This window comes from Oncorhynchus kisutch, linkage group LG14 (assembly GCF_002021735.2).
Source record: "Oncorhynchus kisutch isolate 150728-3 linkage group LG14, Okis_V2, whole genome shotgun sequence".
Taxonomy (NCBI): Eukaryota; Metazoa; Chordata; class Actinopteri; order Salmoniformes; family Salmonidae; genus Oncorhynchus; species Oncorhynchus kisutch.
The window spans coordinates 75,968,829-75,991,806 of NC_034187.2; the positions used below are offsets into that span (position 1 = coordinate 75,968,829).

The following is a 22,978-nucleotide window of genomic DNA, read 5'->3' on the forward strand; positions in this document are numbered from 1 at the left end:
TTGTGCCCATAGGCGACGTTGTTGCCGGTGATGTCTGTTGAGGACCTGCCTTACAACAGGCCTACAAGCCCTCAGTCCAGCCTCTCTCAGCCTATTGCGTACAGTCTGAGCACTGATGAAGGGATTGTGCATTCCTGGTGCAACTCGGGCAGTTGCTGTTGCCATCCTGCACCTGTCCCGCAAGTGTGATGTTCGGACATACCGATCCTGTGCAGGTGTTGTTACACGTGGTCTGCCACTGTGAGGACAATCAGCTGTCCACCCTGTCTCCCTGTAGTGCTGTCTTAGGCGTCTCACAGGAAGGACATTGCAATTTATTGCCCTGGCCACATCTGCAGTCCTCATGCCTCCTTGCAACATGCCTAAGGCACGTTCACACAGATGAGCAGGGACCCCAGGCATCTTTCTTTTGGTGTTTTTCAGAGTCAGTAGAAAGGCCTCTTTAGTGTCCTAAGTTTTCATAACTGTGACCTTAATTGCCTACCATTTGTAAACTGTTGGTGTCTTAACGACCGTTCCACAGGTGCATGTTCATTAATTGTTTATGGTTCATTGAACAAGCATGGGAAACAGTGTTGAAACCCTTTACAATGAAGATCTGTGAAGTTATCTGGATTTTTACAAATTATCTTTTTTTGCTGAGTTTATATGTATATTCCGGACTCTGACATTGCTCATTTCTTAGTTCCTTTCTTTAAATGTTGGGCTTTGTATGCATTGTTTTGTATTGTCAGGTATTACTACACTGTTGAAGTTAGGAACAATAAGCATTTCGCTACACCTATGACTGCATCTGCTAAATATGTGTACGCGACCATTACAATTTGATATGAAGTTAAAGGTTCACCAACCAGCTGAGAGGAATTGAAAACCAAAAGATAGAGATTGACATTTAGAAGTGAAAGGGGAAAGATAAATAGCCTCTTGTACTGAGACCACATGTCATTCTCCCCTCATCCGTCAAGACTTCCTTCCTCCTCAACCCTCTCTTTCCATTTCCAACTACCAACTACCTACCTTGCTTTTTCTTTTCAAAACTTTTTTCTACAAATTCTTTGTTACCTCGCTATTCAATTCAATTAAATTCAATTGAAGGGGCTTCATTGGAGTGGGAAACATGCTTACATTACCAAAGCAAGCATTGCACCCCTTCATCCCTTTCAACAGGCCAAACACTCTCTCTACTCAACAGGCCAAACACTCTCTTTCTACTCAACAGGCCAAAGACTCTTTCTACTCAACAGGCCAAACACTCTCTTTCTACTCAACAGGCCAAAGACTCTTTCTACTCAACAGGCCAAAGACTCTCTTTCTACTCAACAGGCCAAAGACTCTCTTTGTACTCTGTGCTTCCTCTGCTTCCCCCTTCTATTTCTCTCCCTCCATCCCTCTCTCCCTGGAGCAGTGTGTTGCAGAGAGTTGATCTCTCCCAGAGAGAGTGTCGTGTTTCTCTTTAAATGTCACCCTGTCTGGAGGGAAGGACGGTAGGTAGGGATTGAGGAAGGGGGAAAGGAGTCAGGGAAGCAAGGATGGAGGAGTGAGGGAGGGAGTAGAAAGTAAAATAAAGGAGGGAAAATACTCAGGCACACGGGATGAGTCATCCAAAATCTAACAGAGAGCGAGAGAGAGAGATGGAGTGATAGAGAGAGAGAGTGAGAGAGAGAGAGAGAGAGAGAGAGAGAGAGAGAGAGAGAGAGATGATCAAAGTCAACGACAAAGAGCAGTCACTGTGATGGATCCTAATTGAAGGCAGTGTGCATGAACATGCAAATGAGATGCCCCGTTATATTGTGGATGAAAGTATCTGGGTGAGAGCGAGGGGTGACACTCCTACACTTGACCAGACCACAAACTCATTACAGACATCCTGATTGAGACCAGAAGTCCATTCAGTCACACAAACTTTAATCAATACATTTTCCTCTAATATAATTTGGTCACACCCATTATTTTTTAAGTGTTTAAATGAGTGTTGGCTAACCGTTAGCTAGCGTGTAAATTAGTCTTTGCTAACCATTAACTAGAGTTTAAATGAGTGATGGCTAACCATTAGCTAGCATGTAAATGAGTCTTTGCTTACTATTAACTAGCATTTAAATGAGTGTTGGTGTCACGACTCCGACCGAAGGACACTCCCCTTCCCGTTCGGGTGGCGCTCGGCGGTCGTCGTCGCCGGCCTACTAGCTGCTACTGATTATTTCCTCCCCCTCCTTATGTGTTGATTGTGTGCACCTGTTTTGTGTTAGGTAGTAGGCTTTATTAGTCAGCCGGCCCGCAGGGTTCCTTGTGCGGGATTAATTATTGTGATCGTCTGTTTGGTGTACTATTGTGCACGTCTATGGGTTTTGTGTTTCCCCATTTTGTGGTTTTTCCCTGGACAGTTTAAGTCCCCCTGTTTGGGGCATTTGTTTGTTCAGTACGCCCTGTGTGTTTGTGAGGGTTGGCTTATGTTCAGCGTTTTTTCTCAGTGCATTAAAGTAGCACTCCCCTGAACTCTCTGCTTCCTGCGCCTGACTCCTCACCCACTACACTCAGACCGTTACAGTTGGCTAACCGTTAGCTAGCGTTTAAATGAGTGTTAGCTAACCGTTAGCTGCCAACTGAAATAGAAAATGACTAAACGTGATCTTGAGACTGGCCTATCAAACTAGAGCGAATACAGATTGAGATGCAGCTCTAAACGCATCCATGAAAGCCAGTTATATCTAAGACATTGGCAAAATGCCATTGATATCGGTTGCAGATGTACGTTAATGGTCAACGGTGTAATAGGTTGTGTTTTAGTACTGTGTATAAATGAATAGACCATGTCATGTATCCATTTCATTATTAAGCCCTGACCTTCTGGGCTGTCATTGGATCATTGTGTCTTATGAGGTTGAATGTGAATGTGTGTGCCTGTGTGCCATAGAACTAGTGCATGGATCTACAGTATCTGTGTATATGCTATCTAGGAGTGTCCTAACCAGTCTATACCTCTGGGTCAGTGTCATCTCATGGATCAGTGAACAAGCCAGGCATTGGGCTGTGGAGCGAGTCATGAGCCTATCATTGGCCAGTGTGTGTGTGTGATGTGTGTTGTGTGTTGTGTGCTGTGTGCTGTGTGTGCGTATAAACTAATGCGCGTGTGTGTGCGCATGTGTGCAATGCTCAATCCTATTGAGCCTATCAGTGGGACTGTCTGTGGGAGAATGGCTTTGGTAACAGGTTAAACGAACCAAACACTTTGATAAACATCAGATCACTGGTCACAATGAGCTCTCTGCACTGCCAGTCAATGGGAGCCACTGACCTCCAACCGCTACAATTCTTTAGTCATGACTGTGACTATGGAGGGAGACACAGAGGGAGAGAAAGGCTCTGTCAGGGAGAGGGGGGATGAGGGAGAGATGGGATGAGGGAGAGAGAGGGGATGAGGGAGAGAGAGAGAGGGTGCGGCAGAGAGAGAGGGGATGAGGGAGAGAGATGAGGGAGAGAGAGAGGGGGGATGAGGGAGAGAGAGGGGGGATGAGGGAGAGAGAGGGGGGATGAGGTAGAGAGAGGGGATGAGGGAGAGAGAGAGAGATGGTGCGGCAGAGAGAGAGGGGATGAGGGAGAGAGATGAGGGAGAGAGAGAGGGGATGAGGGAGAGAGGGGGGATGAGGGAGAGAGAGGGGGGATGAGGGAGAGAGAGGGGGGATGAGGGAGAGAGGGGATAAGGGAAAAGAGAGGGAATGAGGGAGAGACAGGGGATGAAGGAGAGAGAGAAGGGATGAGGGAGAGAGAAGGGATGAGGGAGAGAGAAGGGGGATGAGGGAGAGAGAGTGGATAAGGGAGAGAGAGAGGGTGAGGGAGAGAGAGAATGGATGAGGGTGAGAGAGGGGATGAGGGAGAGAGAGAGAGAGGGTGCGGCAGAGAGAGAGGGGATGAGGGAGAGAGATGAGGGGGAGAGAGAGAGGGATGAGGGAGAGAGAGGGGGGATGAGGGAGCAAGAGGGGGGATGAGGGAGAGAGAGGGGGGATGAGGGAGAGAGAGAGGGGATGAGGGAGAGAGGGGATAAGGGAAAAGAGAGGGAATGAGGGAGAGACAGGGGATGAAGGAGAGAGAGAAGGGATGAGGGAGAGAGAAGGGATGAGGGAGAGAGAAGGGGGATGAGGGAGAGAGAGAGGGGATGAGGGAGAGAGTGGGTGGGTGCGGCAGAGAGAGAGGGGATGAGGGAGAAGAAAGAGAGGGAATGAGGGAGAGACAGGGGATGAGGGAGAGAGAGTGGATAAGGGAGAGAGAGAGGGTGAGGGAGAGAGAGAATGGATGAGGGTGAGAGAGGGGATGAGGGAGAGAGAGAGAGAGGGTGCGGCAGAGAGAGAGGGGATGAGGGAGAGAGATGAGGGGGAGAGAGAGAGGGATGAGGGAGAGAGAGGGGGGATGAGGGAGCGAGAGGGGGGATGAGGGAGAGAGAGGGGGGATGAGGGAGAGAGAGGGGGGATGAGGGAGAGAGGGGATAAGGGAAAAAGAGAGGGAATGAGGGAGAGACAGGGGATGAAGGAGAGAGAGAAGGGGTAAGGGAGAGAGAAGGGATGAGGGAGAGAGAAGGGGGATGAGGGAGAGAGAGAGGGGATGAGGGAGAGAGAGAGGGGATGAGGGAGAGAGTGGGTGCGGCAGAGAGAGAGGGGATGAGGGAGAGAGAGGGGGATAAGGGAGAAAGAGAGGGAATGAGGGAGAGACAGGGGATGAGGGAGAGAGAGAAGGGATGAAGGAGAGAGAGAAGGGATGAGGGAGAGACAGGGGATGAGGGAGAGAGAGTGGATAAGGGAGAGACAGGGGATGAGGGAGAGAGAGTGGATAAGGGAGAGAGAGAGGGTGAGGGAGAGAGAGAATGGATGAGGGAGAGAGATGAGATGAGGGAGAGAGAGAGAGGGGATGAGGTAGAGAGAGAGCCAATGAGGGTGTGAGAGAGGGGATGAGGGATAGACAAGGGATGAAGGAAGAGAGAGGGTGTAGCAGAGAGAGAGGGGAGGAAGGAGAGAGCGAGAAAGAGAGGCAGATAGAGAGAGGGTGAGAGTAGGAGAGTAGGAGAGAGCCAGAGAGTGAGAGAGAGATAAAGAGAGAGATAGTGAGTGAGATAGAGAGAGTGCGAGAGAGAGAGAGAGAGAGAGAGGGAGAGAGAGAGAGAGGGGATGAGGGAGAGAGAGAGGGGATGACGGAGATAGAGAGGGGATGACGGAGAGAGTGGGTGCGGCAGAGAGAGAGGGGCTGAGGGAGAGAGATGAGGGAGAGAGAGGAGGGATGAGGGAGAGAGAGGGGATAAGGGAGAAAGAGAGAGAATGAGGGAGAGACAGGGGATGAGGGAGAAAGAGTGGATAAGGGAGAGAGAGAGGGTGAGGGAGAGAGAGAATGGATGAGGGAGAGAGAGGGGATGAGGGAGAAGGAGAGGGAGAGGGGGGATGAAGGAGAGAGAGAGAGAGAACGAGAGAGAGAGGGGGGATGAAGGAGAGAGAGTGAGGGATGAGGGAGAGAGAGAGGGAATGAGGGAGAGAGAGTGGATAAGGGAGAGAGAGAGGGAATGAGGGAGATATAGGGGATGAGGGAGAGAGAGAGTGGGGATGAAGGAGAGAGAGGGGGGATGAGTGAGAGAGTGAGGGATGAGGTAGAGAGAGGGGGGATGAGGGAGAGAGAGGGGGGATTAGTAAGAGAGTGAGAGATGAGGGAGAGAGACAGGGGATGAGGGAGAGAGACAGGGGATGAGGGAGAGAGAGAGGGGATGAGGGAGAGAGAGAGGGGATGAGAGAGAGAGGGTGTGGCAGAGAGAGAGGATGAGGGTAAGAGAAAAGGGATGAGGGATAGAGAGAGAGGGGATGAGGTAGAGATAGAGCCAATGAGGGTGTGTGAGAGGGGATGAGGGAGAGACAAGGGATGAGGGAGAGAGAGGTTGCGGCAGAGAGAGAGGGGAGAGGAATGAGAGAGCGAGAAAGAGAGGCAGATAGAGAGAGAGGGTGAGAGTAGGAGAGTAGGAGAGAGCCAGAGAGTGAGAGAGAATAGCTGTGTCCTCAGAGCCAGACAGAGATGCCAGACACCGTCTGACACCAGGCTAACCTTTCATGGAGATGACAGGGGGCACACAGGAAGTCAGTGTGTGTGTACTTTCCTGTGGGGCCTGTGTTATTATAGAGGTCAGGATCAGCAACAGAGACATACTAATCTCTTTCTCTATGTCTCTCTATGTCTCTCTATCTCTGTCTGTCTATCTATCTCTGTCTATCTGTCTATCTACAGTGCTTTCAGAAAGTATTCAGACTTCTTTTTCCACATTTTGTTACATTACAGCCTTTTTCTAAAATGGATTAATGAAATCGTTTTTTTCCTCTCATCAATCTACACACAATACCCCTGAAGGACAAAGTAAACTCTGCTTTTTAGAAATATTTGCTCATTTATAAAATCTTTGAAACTGAAATAGAGAATTTGAACATGTTTTTAGAGCCTTTACTCAGTACTTTGTTGAAGCGCCTTTGGCAACAATTTCAGCACCGAGTCGTCTATGATGCTACAAGCTTGGCACATCTGCATTTGGGGAGTTTCTCCCATTCTTCTCTGCAGATTCTTTCAAGCTCTGTCAGGTTGGATGGGGAGCGTTGCTTCATAGCTACTTTAAGGTCTATCCAGAGATGTAAGATCGGGTTCAAGTCTGGGCTCTGGCTGGGCCACTCAAGGACATTCAGAAACTTGTCCCGAAGCCACTCCTGCGTTGTCATGGCTGTGTGCTCAGGGTTGATGTCCTGTTGGAAGGTGAATCTTCGCTGAGGTCCTAAGCGCTTTTCATCAAGGATCTCTCTGTACTTTGATCCATTCATCTTTGTCTTGATCCTGACTAATCTCCCTGCCGCTGAAAAACACCCCCACAGGATGATGCTGCCACCCCAGCATGCCTCACCGTAGGGATGGTGCCAGGTTTCCTCCAGACGTGACGCTTGGCATTCAGGCCAAAGAGTTGAATCTCATGCTGCAGAGATGGTTGTCCTTCTGGAAGCTTCTCCCATCTCCACAGAGAAACTCTGAGCTCTGTCAGAGTGACCATCAGCTCTTTGGTCACCTCCCCGACCAAGGCCCTTCACCCCCGATGGCTCAGTTTGGCAGGGGCAGCCAGCACTAGGAAGAGTCTTCAATGCTGCAGAAATGTTTTTGGACCCTTCCACGGATCTGTGCCTTGACACAATCCTGTCTCGGACCTCTACGGAGAATTCCTTTGACCTCATTGCTTAGTTTTTGCTCTGGCATGCACTGTCAACTGTGTGACCTAATTTAGACAGGTGTGTGCCTTTCCAAACCATGACCAATTAAATTGTAGAAGCATCTCAAGGATTATATATGGAAATAGGATTACCCTGAGCTCAATTTCGAGTCTCATAGCATATCTGTCTGTCTGTCTGTCTGTCTGTCTGTCTGTCTGTCTGTCTGTCTGTCTGTCTGTCTGTCTGTCTGTCTGTCTGTCTGTCTGTCTGTCTGTCTGTCTGTCTGTCTGTCTGTCTGTCTGTCTGTCTCCCTCCCTCCCTCCCTCCCTCTCTCTCTCTCTCTGCAAAGTATTGCATGGGAATATTAGCCTAATCGCAAGAAAAATACTTAGATTTTGGACATTTGAAAAGGTCCTGAGGACGACCACTGCTCAGAGCATTGCACCACCACAGTTCACAATGCACTGCTCAGAGCACTGCGCCACCACAGTTCACAATGCACTGCTCAGAGCACTGCACCACCACAGTTCACAATGCATTGCTCAGAGCACTGTGCCACCACAGTCCACAATTCACTGCTCAGAGCACTGTGCCACCACAGTTCACAATGCTCTAGCAAGGCTACTTGATGGTAATAGTGAGTCTTTATAAATTATTTCATTTTAAGCCTTCACCAAACCATAGCCCCAACCTTAACCACATGGAATTAATGGCGAAACTGTTAACCTTTGAGTTATTTCTGTTTTACCCTGTAACCATGAGGAATTAACCCTGTAACCATGAGGAATTAACCCTGTAACCATAAGGAATTAACCCTGTAACCATGAGGAATTAACCCTGTAACCATGAGGAATTAACCCTGTAACCATGAGGAATTAACCCTGTAACCATGAGGAATTAACCCTGTAAACATGAGGAATTAACTCTGTAACCATAAGGAATTAACCCTGTAACCATGAGGAATTAACCCTGTAACCATAAGGAATTAACCCTGTAACCATGAGGAATTAACCCTGTAACCATGAGGAATTAACCCTGTAACCATGAGGAATTAACCCTGTAACCATAAGGAATTCACTCTGTAACCATGAGGAATTAACCCTGTAACCATGAGGAATTAACTCTGTAACCATGAGGAATTAACTCTGTAACCATGAGGAATTAACCCTGTAACCATGAGGAATTAACCCTGTAACCATGAGGAATTAACCCTGTAACCATGAGGAATTAACCCTGTAACCATGAGGAATTAACCCTGTAACCATGAGGAATTAACTCTGTAACCATGAGGAATTAACCCTGTAACCATGAGGAATTAACTCTGTAACCAAGTGGAATTAACCCTGTAACCATGAGGAATTAACCCTGTAACCATGAGGAATTAATTTGTCAAAAATAGACGTTCATCCATAATACGTGTAATTTCGAAGGGATATCTTGTGGGGAATACAGTTTGACTGTAAGAAGTGCAGATCAATTTGAAGTGGCGTTCAAAGTAGGATGTGAGACAATTGTTCCATGATAAACGTAAGGGATAATCAACAATGGGCTATCTATGTGTTCTATGGAAAATAATGAACGACGTGGAAGGTGCGTTCCATGACGCGCTAGCAGAGTGGAACTGACCTTCCACAGAGTTGCATTATATTACAGAAAACACAGAGCCCCGAGTTGATCATCCCTTTTATACAATTGCTATAATTTAACACATTTGCTGGTAGAAATTTGTTCAACATCCACTGAAGAAACTAGCAGGTTTATTAGATACTAGATAGCCAGTATACTAGACCTTTGCTTTCAAAAGCAGCTCAAACCTACAACATGTAACAAATGCACTATAGCCATTGAATTCTACCGTGCAAATATACTGTGCGCTATAGGGAAATAATGCATGCCCTAGAATGCCCTTCAAGCCAATCAGAAACTAGTATTCAATAAGGTGATGGGTCTAGGTCAACCTGTTACACATCAGGCTTTCTCTGTTCAGAGGTTAAAGTTATGATCACCTGCATTATTCACCTTGTGAGGACATCTTGAGATCAGTGTGGTGAGGCCAGGGGAAGTCTTTAGAGGATGTATGAAGCCATATTTCACTATGAGGCATGTGATTATGATGATGATGAAGATGATGAAGATGATGTCATGATGATGAGATGATGATGAAGACCATCTTACCTTCAGAGGTTAGGGTGAAGACCTCTTTGGGGATGTAGAGTTTGTCTTCGGCGGAACGAGCCCAGTCCTTCATTCCCCTCCTGCCCTTCATGGGGAAGTTGATGTCACTGGAGACCGCTGTCACGGGCTCTCGCTGTATTGTAATCACTATGGAGATAAAACATATTGTTATCTCTATGGAGACCAAACATACCGTTATCTCTATGGAGATAAAACATATTGTTATCACTATGGAGACAAAACATATCGTTATCTCTATGGAGATAAAACATATTGTTATCTCTATGGAGACAAAACATATCATTATCTCTATGGAGACTAAACATATTGTTATCACTATGGAGACAAAACATATTGTTATCACTATGGAGACAAATAAAAATCATGAGTTGACGAACACCCAAAATAGGTAGAGAGGTGCTGACTAATGGAAAGGCAAACTTATTTGAGTTATGATTACTGACAATTGGGAGTGTTGAGGATAAGACTGCAAAAATGCTGTTACATTTCCCCAAGATATCCAGAGGGAATAAGATAACCACAGGGAATAACCCATTACAGTCTATAGTAAGCCCTGTCTAAGCCGGGGGGTTACTACTAAGCTATATGGACTTGTTTTAACTTCTTGGATATAGGGGGCGCTCTTTTAATTTTTGGATAAATAAACATTCCCGTTTTAAACAAGATATTTTGTCACGAAAAGATGCTCGACTATGCATATAATTGACAGCTTTGGAAAGAAAACACTCTGACTATTCCAAAACTGCAAAGATATTGTCTGTGAGTGCCACAGAACTGATGCTACAGGCGAAACCAAGATGACATTTCAAACAGGAAGTGCCCCAGATTTTGAAGGTGCTGTGTTCCAATGTCTCCTTATATGGCTGTGAATGGGCCAGGAATGAGCTTACACTTTCCCCAAGGTGTCTGAAGCATTGTGACGTATTTGTAGGCATATCATTGGAAGATTGACCATTTTACACTACATCTACCAGGTGCTCGCTTGGTGTCCTCCGTCGCAATTATTGCGTAATCTCCAGCTGCGTGTATTTTTCCATTTGCTTCCGAGGAGAAACCCAACTTCCACGAATGATTTATCATCGAATAGATATGTGAAAAACACCTTGAGGATTGATTCTAAACAACGTTTGCCATGTTTCTGTCGATATCATGGAGTTAATTTGGAAAAAAGTTTGGCGTTGTAATGACTGAATTTTTTCTTAGCCAAACGTGATGAACAAAACGGAGCGATTTCTCCTACACAAATTATCTTTTTGGAAAAAATGAACATTTGCTCTCTAACTGAGAGTCTCCTCATTGAAAACATCTGAAGTTCTTCAAAGGTAAATGATTTTATTTTAATGCTTTTCTAGTTTTTGTGAAAATGTTGCCTGCTGAATGCTAGGCTTAATGCTATGCTAGCTATCAATACTCTTACACAAATGCTTGTGTAGCTATGGTTGAAAAGCATATTTTGAAAATCTGAGATGACAGTGTTGTTAACAAAAGGCTAAGCTTGTGAGTGAATATATTTATTTCATTCATTTGCGATTTTCATGAATAGTTAAAAAAGATACCCACAGGGAACAAGATACCCATTGGGAATAATAAGACACCCATTCTGCTCCGGTGATGTCTTTCTTCCAAGATTGATTAAACGATGCGTGTGTTTCTGTTCGTCCTCGGAATTGCTGTGAAGCTATATAACATGCTAACGCTGTGTTCTGAACATAGTTTGACAAGTTTAGTCGACATATAATATGTAATTTCGACGTTTTGGTGCGCACCCACTTGACTTTTTGGCTGCATTTCAACCGAAATATGTCGTGTTTGATAACCGAAAGACACAGACTTCAAAACTAAAGCTGTTTTTGGTAAGTATAAACCCTTCCAGGTCTTCTGATGGAAGAACAGCAAAGGTAAGGGAATATTTATGTGTTAAATTTGGGTTTCTGTGGACTCCGAGATAGAGGAGCCAAAATGCTAATTCCTGAGCGCCGACTCATATTATAGCCTAGTGAATGAAATCTGTAACGTTAAAAATAAATGTAACACAGCGATTGCATTTAGAAGAAGTGTATCTTTCTATATATATGTAGAACATGCATATTTAGTCAAAGTTTATGTTGTGTATTCCATGTTAGCTGACGGCATCTGCCGAAGCTATCGTCATTTCTCCGGACATTTGAGTAGCATTTTTTTTACATGGCGTCATTGTAAACAGAGATTTATGGATATTTATAGCATATTATTGAAAAAAACATAAATGTACTGTGTAACATGTTATATTACTGTCATCTGATGAAGATTTCAAAAGGTTAGTGAAAAAATTTTTCTTTTAATCCTGCGTTTGGTGATTGCATATTTTGTTCAATTTGGCTATGGAAATTAGCTGTGTCTTCGGTGTGTCTTCGGTGGTGGTTTGACATAAATATGTGCTATGTTTTCGCCGTAAAACATTTTAGAAATCTGACTTGCTGGCTAGATAAACAAGTTGTTTATCTTTCATTTGAGCTATTGGACTTGTTAATGTGTGGAGGTTAAATATTTCAAAGAATATTTTTTGCGTTCCATGCGCCACATTCCAGCTGACGGTGGGAGGGCTGATCCCCAATTGGGAACCAAGATCTAACGTTGCGTTATGGTAATGAGCTTGAGGCTATGATTACGCTCCCGGACATATGGGATTGCTCGACGCAAGAAGTTAAGAAGGTCATACCAAGGATCATTTTACTATTTGATTTTAAATTGTAAGACCCCTTGAAGTATAAAAAATAATTTGATGTAAAAAATTGGATTTGGGTTTACTGCTATTAACTCATACAAACGCATTGAATAACAAATTCACTTCATGGAACAACAACAGTCCCAACCCCCAAAAATTGAAAGGAAGACTTTTAGGAAGTGTCTGTCCTATATCTGCGAGATAAAATAAAGTTAACCCCTTATTTTTGGCACTAAACAGTCTCCATATATACAGTACTTCCATTCATTTTTTCAACTGGTACCGGGGGACCTTCAGAGGAGTATTGTGAGGCCTGTGGATGTCCTATAGCAAAACAACCATCACGGGTGTATTCATGAGAATCTCTCCTTTCCCCAGAGAGGTCATATTAGTGTGTAGCCAAAACTGTTTGGACGCTACAGAAGTTGTCAGATCGTCTGAAACGACTTCAGACGAGTCCTAAGATGCTTGTAGAGGTTGTAGAGCAAAACGGAGAACACCATTTTGTGAGAAGACTGATTTTCGGGATGGTCTGACACACACTGTGCTAGCTCTGTCACCTTTCACAGCAGATGCGGAAGTGCGACTTCTGCGTATGCAGTAGATTGAGACGTATCCAACGCATCACAGATTTTTATGGGGATTCTTTATCACACTAATTAGATTTCCACAGGATGCGGATATCGACTCGAGGGGGGAAAGATTCCCACAGGGAATAAGAAACCCACAGGAAACAAGATACCCACTGGGAAAAAGTCACCCACAGGAAATAAGATACCCACTGGAAATAAGATACCCACAGGGAATAAGATACCCACAGGGAATAAGATACCCACAGGGAATAAGATACCCACAGGGAATAAGATACCCACAGGGAACAAGACACCCACAGGGAATAAGATGCCCACTGGGAACAAGATACCCACAGGGAACAAGATACCCACAGGGAACAAGATACCCACTGGGAATAAGATACCCACTGGGAATAAGACACCCACTGGGAATAAGACACCCACTGGGAATACGATACCTACTGGGAATAAGATACCCACAGGGAATAAGACACCCACTGGGAATAAGATACCCAAACGTAATAAGATACCCACTGGGAATAAGATACCAACTGGGAATAAGATACCCACAGGGAACAAGATACCTACTGGGAACAAGATACCCAAAGGGAATAAGACACCTACAGGGAATAAGACATCCAAAGGGAATGATATACCCACAGGGAATAAGACATCCACTGGGAATAAGACACCCAACGGGAATAAGACACCCAACGGGAATAAGATACCCACAGGGAACAAGATACCTACAGGGAATAAGACATCCAAAGGGAATAAGATACCCACAGGGAATAAGATACCCACTGGGAATGAGACACCCACAGGGAATAAGACACCCACAGGGAATAAGACACCCACAGGGAATAAGATACCCCCTGGGAATAAGACACCCAAAGGGAATAAGATACCCACAGGGAATAAGATACCCACAGGGAATAAGATACCCACAGGGAACAAGATACCCACTGGGAATAAGACACCCACTGGGAATAAGATACCCACGGGGAATAAGACACCCACGGGGAATAAGACACCCAAAGGGAATGAGATACCCACAGGGAATAAGATACCCACAGGGAACAAGATACCCACAGGGAACAAGATACCCACTGGGAATAAGACACCCACTGGGAATAAGATACCCACAGGGAACAAGATACCCACAGGGAACAAGATACCCACAGGGAACAAGATACCCACAGGGAACAAGATACATACTGTGAATAAGATACCCACAGGGAAAAAGACACCCACTGGGAATACGATACCCACAGGGAACAAGACACCCAAAGGGAATAAGACACCCACCGGGAATAAGACACCCACAGGGAATAAGAAACCCACAGGGAATAAGACACCCACAGGGAATAAGATACCCACAGGGAATAAGATACCCACAGGGAATAAGATACCCACAGGGAATAAGATACCCACAGGGACCAAGACACCCACAGGGAATAAGATACCCCCTGGGAATAAGACACCCAAAGGGAATAAGATAACCAAAGGGAATAAGATACCCACTGGGAATAAGATACCCACAGGGAACAAGACACCCGCAGGGAATAAGCAGGAAAAACTGGAATCCTCTAACCAGGATTTCTTGAAAACCTGGGAGTTTGGGGAAAGTCACCCCTACCTGTGAGTGTTAAACTGACTACTCACTGAGGTTGTTGGTGACCACCAGGAAACTCTGGAAGGGTTTCTGATCCTCTCCAATCAGATGGATGAAGTCCTCCAAGATACGCATGAGATGGGCCGTACCAGGAGAAACCTGGGCATGGGGAAGCAAGAGAGAGAGAAAGAGAAAGAGAGAGAGAGAAAGAGAGAGAGAGAGAGAGAGAAAGAGAGAGAGAGAAAGAGAGAGAGAGAGAGAGAGAGAGAGAGAGAGAGAGGCGGGAGGAGGGGGAGAGAAGGGAGAGTGTGAGAAAGACAGAGAGAACAATATCATGAAAACAACTTTCTTTCATAGACAAATATTGAATTACCGACTGTCATTCTCTCTCGTTCTCTCTCTCATTTCATACACCAGTCTAAGTGTATCTTCTGTTCCTGTGAAATTCATGTTGCCAGAAGGAAGTGTCACAGCTAAAGAATCACCAATAACCTCTTTACCACCAACACATTACAACAGTCATTGGCTTGCTGGCACTCGTTAGCCCCGTATGCTAAGTGCAGCTAATTAGCAGACATGGGACATAATGCCTTTTACTGTATGTCTGTTGAGGCGGAATCCCAAATTACACCATATTCCCTATATAGTGCACTATTTTAGACCAGAGCTCTTTGGCACTGGACAAAAATAGTGCACTTCATATAAAATAAGGTGCCATAAGAAACCCAGCCTAAGGTATTGGTATCAGTAGAGTATGGGAAGATCATGACTTGATTGTTTTGCAGTGGCTTGATTGCAGCGTATCGTCTCATTTGATTGTCAAAACATCATCATCGTAATTACCGCATTAATATTTCAATACTGTGCTCTCTCATTCCCTCTTCACGTTACACATGTGGTCATTAAACAGACACTCTTATCCAGAGCATCTTAGTCCACACATTGAACTAAGGTAGGTGGTAACTAAAACGTTCCTCAGAAAAGCAGCTATCTCAGTCTGTGTACGCATGTGTGCTGTTGTTGAGTGTTATGGTAATGGATATGTGTGTATTGATAATATGTACAATTGAAGCCGGAAGTTTACATACACTAAGTTGACTGTGCATTTAACAGCGTGGAAAATTCCAGAAAATTATTTCATGGCTTTAGAAGGTTCTGACAGGCTAATTGACATCATTTGAGTCAGTTGGAGGTGTACCTGTGGATGTATTTCAAGGCCGACCATCAAACTCAGTGCCTCTTTGCTTGACATCATGGGAAAATCTAAAGAAATCAGCCAAGACCTCAGAAAAAATGCAGACCTCCACAAGTCTGGTTCATCCTTGGGAGCAATTTCCAAACGCCTGATGGTAACACGTTCATCTGTACAAACAATAGTATGCAAGTATAAACAACATGGGACCACGCAGCTGTCATACTGCTCAGGAAGGAGACGCGTTCTGTCTCCTAGAGATTAACGTACTTTGGTGCAAAAAGTGCAAATAAATCCCAGAACAAAAGCAAAGGACCTTGTGAAGATGCTGAAGGAAACAGGTACAAAAGTATCTATATCCACAGTAGAATGAGCCCTATATCGACATAACCTGAAAGGCCCCTCAGCAAGGAAGAAGCCACTGCTCCAAAACCGCCATAAAAAAGCCAGACTACGGTTTGTAACTGTACATGGGGACAAAGATCGTACTTTTTGTTCTGATTTAACAGAAATAGAACTGTTTGGCCATAATGACCATCATTATGTTTGGAGGAAAAAGGGGGAGGCTTGAAAGGTGAAGAACACATGCTTCTACACCTGCATTGCCTGCTGTTTGGGGTTTTCGGCTGGGTTTCTGCACAGCACTTTGAGAAATCAGCTGATGTAAGAAGGGCTTTATAAATACATTTGATTTGTAATTTGATTTGAACACCATCCCAACAGTGAAGTATGGGGGTGGTAGCATCATGTTGTGGGGGTGATTTGAACACCATCCCAACAGTGAAGTATGGGGGTGGCAGCATCATGTTGTGGGGGTGATTTGAACACCATCCCAACAGTGAAGTATGGGGGTGGCAGCATCATGTTGTGGGGGTGATTTGAACACCATCCCAACAGTGAAGTATGGGTGTGGCAGCATCATGTTGTGGGGGTGATTTGAACACCATCCCAACAGTGAAGTATGGGGGTGGCAGCATCATGTTGTGGGGGTGATTTGAACACCATCCCAACAGTGAAGTATGGGGGTGGCAGCATCATGTTGTGGGGGTGATTTGAACACCATCCCAACAGTGAAGTATGGGGGTGGCAGCATCATGTTGTGGGGGTGATTTGAACACCATCCCAACAGTGAAGTATGGGGCTGGCAGCATCATGTTGTGGGGATGATTTGAACACCATCCCAACAGTGAAGTATGGAGGTGGCAGCATCATGTTGTGGGGATGATTTGAACACCATCCCAACAGTGAAGTATGGGGGTGGCAGCATCATGTTGTGGAGGGTGATTTGAACACCATCCCAACAGTGAAGTATGGGGGTGGCAGCATCATGTTGTGGGGGTGATTTGAACACCATCCCAACAGTGAAGTATGGGGGTGGCAGCATCATGTTGTGGGGGTGATTTGAACACCATCCCAACAGTGAAGTATGGGGGTGGCAGCATCATGTTGTGGGGGTGATTTGAACACCATCCCAACAGTGAAGTATGGGGGTGGCAGCATCATGTTGTGGGGGTGATTTGAACACCATCCCAACAGTGAAGTATGGGGGTGGCAGCATCATGTTGTGGGGGTGATTTGAACACCATCCCAACAGTGAAGTATGGGGGTGGCAGCATCATGTTGTGGGGGTGATTTGAACACCATCCCAACAGTGAAGTATGGGGGTGGCAGCATCATGTTGTGGGGGTGATTTGAACACCATCCCAACAGTGAAGTATGGGTGTGGCAGCATCATGTTGTGGGGGTGATTTGAACACCATCCCAACAGTGAAGTATGGGGGTGGCAGCATCATGTTGTGGGGGTGATTTGAACACCATCCCAACAGTGAAGTATGGGGGTGGCAGCATCATGTTGTGGGGGTGATTTGAACACCATCCCAACAGTGAAGTATGGGGGTGGCAGCATCATGTTGTGGGGGTGATTTGAACACCATCCCAACAGTGAAGTATGGGGGTGGCAGCATCATGTTGTGGGGGTGATTTGAACACCATCCCAACAGTGAAGTATGGGGGTGGCAGCATCATGTTGTGGGGGTGATTTGAACACCATCCCAACAGTGAAGTATGGGGGTGGCAGCATCATGTTGTGGGGGTGATTTGAACACCATCCCAACAGTGAAGTATGGGGGTGGCAGCATCATGTTGTGGGGGTGATTTGAACACCATCCCAACAGTGAAGTATGGGGGTGGCAGCATCATGTTGTGGGGGTGATTTGAACACCATCCCAACAGTGAAGTATGGGGGTGGCAGCATCATGTTGTGGGGGTGATTTGAACACCATCCCAACAGTGAAGTATGGGGGTGGCAGCATCATGTTGTGGGGGTGATTTGAACACCATCCCAACAGTGAAGTATGGGTGTGGCAGCATCATGTTGTGGGGGTGATTTGAACACCATCCCAACAGTGAAGTATGGGGGTGGCAGCATCATGTTGTGGGGGTGATTTGAACACCATCCCAACAGTGAAGTATGGGGGTGGCAGCATCATGTTGTGGGGGTGATTTGAACACCATCCCAACAGTGAAGTATGGGGGTGGCAGCATCATGTTGTGGGGATGATTTGAACACCATCCCAACAGTGAAGTATGGGGGTGGCAGCATCATGTTGTGGGGATGATTTGAACACCATCCCAACAGTGAAGTATGGGGGTGGCAGCATCATGTTGTGGGGGTGATTTGAACACCATCCCAACAGTGAAGTATGGGGGTGGCAGCATCATGTTGTGGGGGTGATTTGAACACCATCCCAACAGTGAAGTATGGGGGTGGCAGCATCATGTTGTGGGGATGATTTGAACACCATCCCAACAGTGAAGTATGGGGGTGGCAGCATCATGTTGTGGGGATGATTTGAACACCATCCCAACAGTGAAGTATGGGGGTGGCAGCATCATGTTGTGGGGATGATTTGAACACCATCCCAACAGTGAAGTATGGGGGTGGCAGCATCATGTTGTGGGGGTGATTTGAACACCATCCCAACAGTGAAGTATGGGGCTGGCAGCATCATGTTGTGGGGGTGATTTGAACACCATCCCAACAGTGAAGTATGGGGTTGGCAGCATCATGTTGTGGGGGTGATTTGAACACCATCCCAACAGTGAAGTATGGGTGTGGCAGCATCATGTTGTGGGGGTGATTTGAACACCATCACAACAGTGAAGTATGGGGGTGGCAGCATCATGTTGTGGGGGTGATTTGAACACCATCCCAACAGTGAAGTATGGGGGTGGCAGCATCATGTTGTGGGGGTGATTTGAACACCATCCCAACAGTGAAGTATGGGGGTGGCAGCATCATGTTGTGGGGGTGATTTGAACACCATCCCAACAGTGAAGTATGGGGGTGGCAGCATCATGTTGTGGGGGTGATTTGAACACCATCCCAACAGTGAAGTATGGGGGTGGCAGCATCATGTTGTGGGGGTGATTTGAACACCATCCCAACAGTGAAGTATGGGGGTGGCAGCATCATGTTGTGGGGGTGCTTTGCTTCAGGAGGGACTAGTGCACTTATTATGTGGATATATTGAAGCAACATCCCAAGACATCAGTCAGGAAGTTAAAGCTTGGTCGCAAATTAGTCTTCTAAATGGACAATGACCCCAAGCATACTTCCACAGTTGTGGTAAAATGGCTTAAGGACAACACAGTCAAGGTATTGGAGTGGCCATCACAAAGCCCTGACCTCAATCCTATAGACAATTTGTGGGCAGAACTGAAAAAGCGTGTGTGAGCAAAGAGGCCTACAAATCTGACTCAGTTACATCAGCTCTGTCAGGAGGAATGGGCCAACATTCAACCAACTTATGGTGGGAAACTTGTGGAAGGCTACCTGAAATGTTTCACCGAAGTTAAACAATTTAAAGGCAATGCTACCAAATACTAATTGAGTGTATGTAAACTTCTGACCCACTGGGAATGTGATGAAATAAATAAAAGCTGAAATAAATCATTCTCTCTACTATTATTCTGACATTTCACATTCTTAAAATAAAGTGGGGATCTTAACTGACTTAAGACAGGGAAATTTTACTAGGATTAAATGTCAAAACTGAGTTTAAATGTATTTGGCTAAGGTGTATGTAAACGTCCCACTTCATCTGTATGTTGGGGGCATTATGTTAGGTGTGCTGTTGTGATTTTTTTTTAAAAATGTTTCAATTAACTACGCAAGCCAGTTAAAGAACATATTCTTATTTACAATGACAGCCTAGGAACAGTGGGTTAACTGCCTTGGTCAGGGGAACAGTGGGTTAACTGCCTTGGTCAGGGGAACAGTGGGTTAACTGCCTTGGTCAGGGGAACAGTGGGTTAACTGCCTTGGTCAGGGGAACAGTGGGTTAACTGCCTTGGTCAGGGGAACAGTGGGTTAACTGCCTTGGTCAGGGGAACAGTGGGTTAACTGCCTTGGTCAGGGGAACAGTGGGTTAACTGCCTTTTTTTTACCTTGTCAGATGAGGGTTTTGATCTAGCAACCTTTCGGTTACTGACCCAACACTCATAACCACAAGGCTACATTCAGCCTCGCTGACTAGGCCTTATCTCATGTGTGCTGTTGTTGTGTGCCATGATAATGGCTATGTGTGTTATGATAAAATGTATGTTGGGGGATATAGCATGTGCATTGGGGTCATATGCATCGTTTAATAACTAAATAATGGATGTGCGCACACACACACAAGAACTACAGGAAACATATGATCTCTGTAATTGCAAACAAAGGTTTCTGTCCCAAATATTAAGTTCTGCTTTTCTGATGTATCAAATACTTATGTCATGCAATAAAATGTAAATTAATTACTTAAAAATCATACAATGTGATTTCCGCATTTTTGTTTTAGATTCCGTCTCTCACAGTTGAAGTGTAACTATGATAAAAATTACAGACCTCTACATGCTTTGTAAGTAGCAAAACCTGCAAAATCGGCAGTGTATCAAATACTTCTTCCCACTGTGTGTATATACAGTGTTATAACGATGTGCAAATGGTTAAAGAACAAAAGGGAAAATAAATTAGCTTAAATATGTGTTGTATTTACAATGGTGTTTGTTCTTCACTGGTTGACCTTTACTTGTGGCAACAGGTCACAAATCTTGGTGCTGTGATGGCACACTGGTATTTCACGCAGTAGATATTGGAGTTTTAAAAAATCGGGTTTGTTTTCGAATTCTTTGTGGATCTGTGTAATCTGAGGGAAATATGTGTCCCTAATATGGTCATACATTGGGCAGGAGGACAGGAAGTGCAGCTCAGTTTCCACCTAATTTTGTGAGCAGTGTGCACATAGCCTGTCTTCTCTTGAGAGCCATGTCTGCCGACAGCGGTCTTTCTCGACAGCAAGGCTATGCTCACTGAGTCTGTACATAGTCAAAGCTTTCCTTAAGTTTGGGTCAGTCACAGTGGTCAGGTATTCTGCCACTGTGTACTCTCTGTTTAGGGTCAGTCACAGTGGTCAGGTATTCTGCCACTGTGTACTCTCTGTTTAGGGTCAGTCACAGTGGTCAGGTATTCTGCCACTGTGTACTCTCTGTTTAGGGTCAGTCACAGTGGTCAGGTATTCTGCCACTGTGTACTCTCTGTTTAGGGTCAGTCACAGTGGTCAGGTATTCTGCCACTGTGTACTCTCTGTTTAGGGTCAGTCACAGTGGTCAGGTATTCTGCCACTGTGTACTCTCTGTTTAGTTTTAAATAGAACTCTAGTTTGCTCTCTTCTTTTGTTAATTCTTTCCAATGTGTTAAGTAATTATCTTTTTTTTCCCATGATTTGGTTGGGTCTAATTGTGCTGCTGTCCTGGGGCTCTGTGGGGTGTTTGTGTTTGTGAACAGAGCCCCAAGACCAGCTTGCTTAGGGAACTCTTCTCCAGCTTCATCTCTCTGTAGGTGATGGCTTTGTTGTGGAAGGTTTGGGAATCACTTCCTTTTAGGTGGTTTTTGATAATTAGTGGGTATCGGCCTAATTCTGCTCTGCATGCATTATTTGGTGTTCTACGTTGTACACAGAGGATGTTTTTGCAGATTTCTGCATGCAGAGCCTCAATTTAGTGTTTGTCCCATTTTGTAAATTCTTGTTGGTGAGCGGACCCCAGACCTCACAACAATAAAGGGCAATGGGTTATACAACTGATTTAAGTACTTTTAACCAGATTCTATTTGGTATGTCAAATTTTATGTTCCTTTTGATGGCAGGGAATGCCCTTCTTGCCTTGTCTCTCAGATCATTCATAGCTTTGTGGAAGTTACCTGTGACACTGATGTTTAGGCAAAGGTATGTATAGTTTTTTTGTGTGCTCTAGGGCAATGGTGTCTTGATGGAATTTGTATTTGTGGTCCTGGCGACTGGACCTTTTTTGGAACACCATTATTTTGGTCTTACTGAGATTTACTGTCAGGGCCCAGGTCTGACAGAATCTGTGCAGAATATCTAGGTGCTGCTGTATTCCCTCCTTGGTTGGTGACAGAAGCACCAGATCATCAGCAAACAGGAGACATTTGACTTCAGATTCTAGTAGGGTGAGGCCGGGTGCTGCAGACTGTTCTAGTGCCCTCGCCAATTTGTTGATATATATGTTGAAGAGGGTGGAGCTTAAGCTGCATTCCTGTCTCACCCCACGGGCCTGTGGGAAGAAATGTGTGTGTTTTTTGCCTATTTTAACCGTACACTTCCTGTTTGTGTACATGGAATTTATAATGTCGTATGTTTTCCCCCCAACACCACTTTCCATCAATTTGTTTAGCAGACCATCATGCCAAATTGAGTAATTTGGTAAAAAGACAAGTTGACATTTGCTCAGTAGATTGTTTTCACTGAGGAAATGGGAAAATTAACAGCAGACTTCTACAAGGTTGCTGTTGACACATATCCCACAGTAGTTATTAGGGTCAAATTTGTCTCCACTTCTGTGGAGATCAGTCCTTGGTTCCAAATATATATATTTATTTTTACCCTCATTTAACTAGCCAAGTCAGTTAAGAACAAATTTTTATTTTCAATGACAGCCTAGGAACAGTGGGTTAACTGCCTGTTCAGGGGCAGAACGACAGATGTTTTACCTTGTCAGCTTGGGGACTCAATCTTGAAATCTTTCTGTTACTAGTCCCACGCTCTAACAACTAGGCTTCCTGCCGCCCCAGGTAGCCTAAATATTGGGGAAGATGCCAGAGCTAAGGATGATGTTAAAGAGTTTTAGTATAGCTAATTGGAATTTGTTGTCTGTATATTTCATCATTTCATTGAGGATACCATCAACACCACATGCCTTTATGGGTTGTAGGGTGTGTATTTTGTCCTGTAGCTCATTCAAGGTAATTGGATAATCCAATGGGTTCTGGTAGTCTCACACACACACACACACACACACTGGTTGTCAGTATGTACACAGTTTGGAGTATGATCCGTGCTGAATGGTAAACAGGTGTGATTTTACAACTCTTCTGATAATGACATAAACACTGCTATCAAATTCATCCAACTGTGACAGAGCCAGACACTC

General features: G+C 45.1%; 1 protein-coding gene across 2 annotated transcripts in view; it reads right to left on the reverse strand.

The window, feature by feature from the left end:
• LOC116353424 (adhesion G protein-coupled receptor B2-like) overlaps window positions 1–22,978 on the reverse strand; it is a 231,560-nt gene that overhangs the window by 194,052 nt on the left and 14,530 nt on the right. For both annotated transcript variants that reach the window (XM_031788983.1, XM_031788982.1), the window contains exons 5-6: window positions 14,343–14,451; window positions 9,381–9,527 (exon numbers count right to left, since the gene is read on the reverse strand). In XM_031788983.1, coding sequence (XP_031644843.1) covers window positions 9,381–9,527; window positions 14,343–14,451 — 256 coding nt within the window. The remainder of the gene's footprint in view (window positions 1–9,380; window positions 9,528–14,342; window positions 14,452–22,978) is intronic.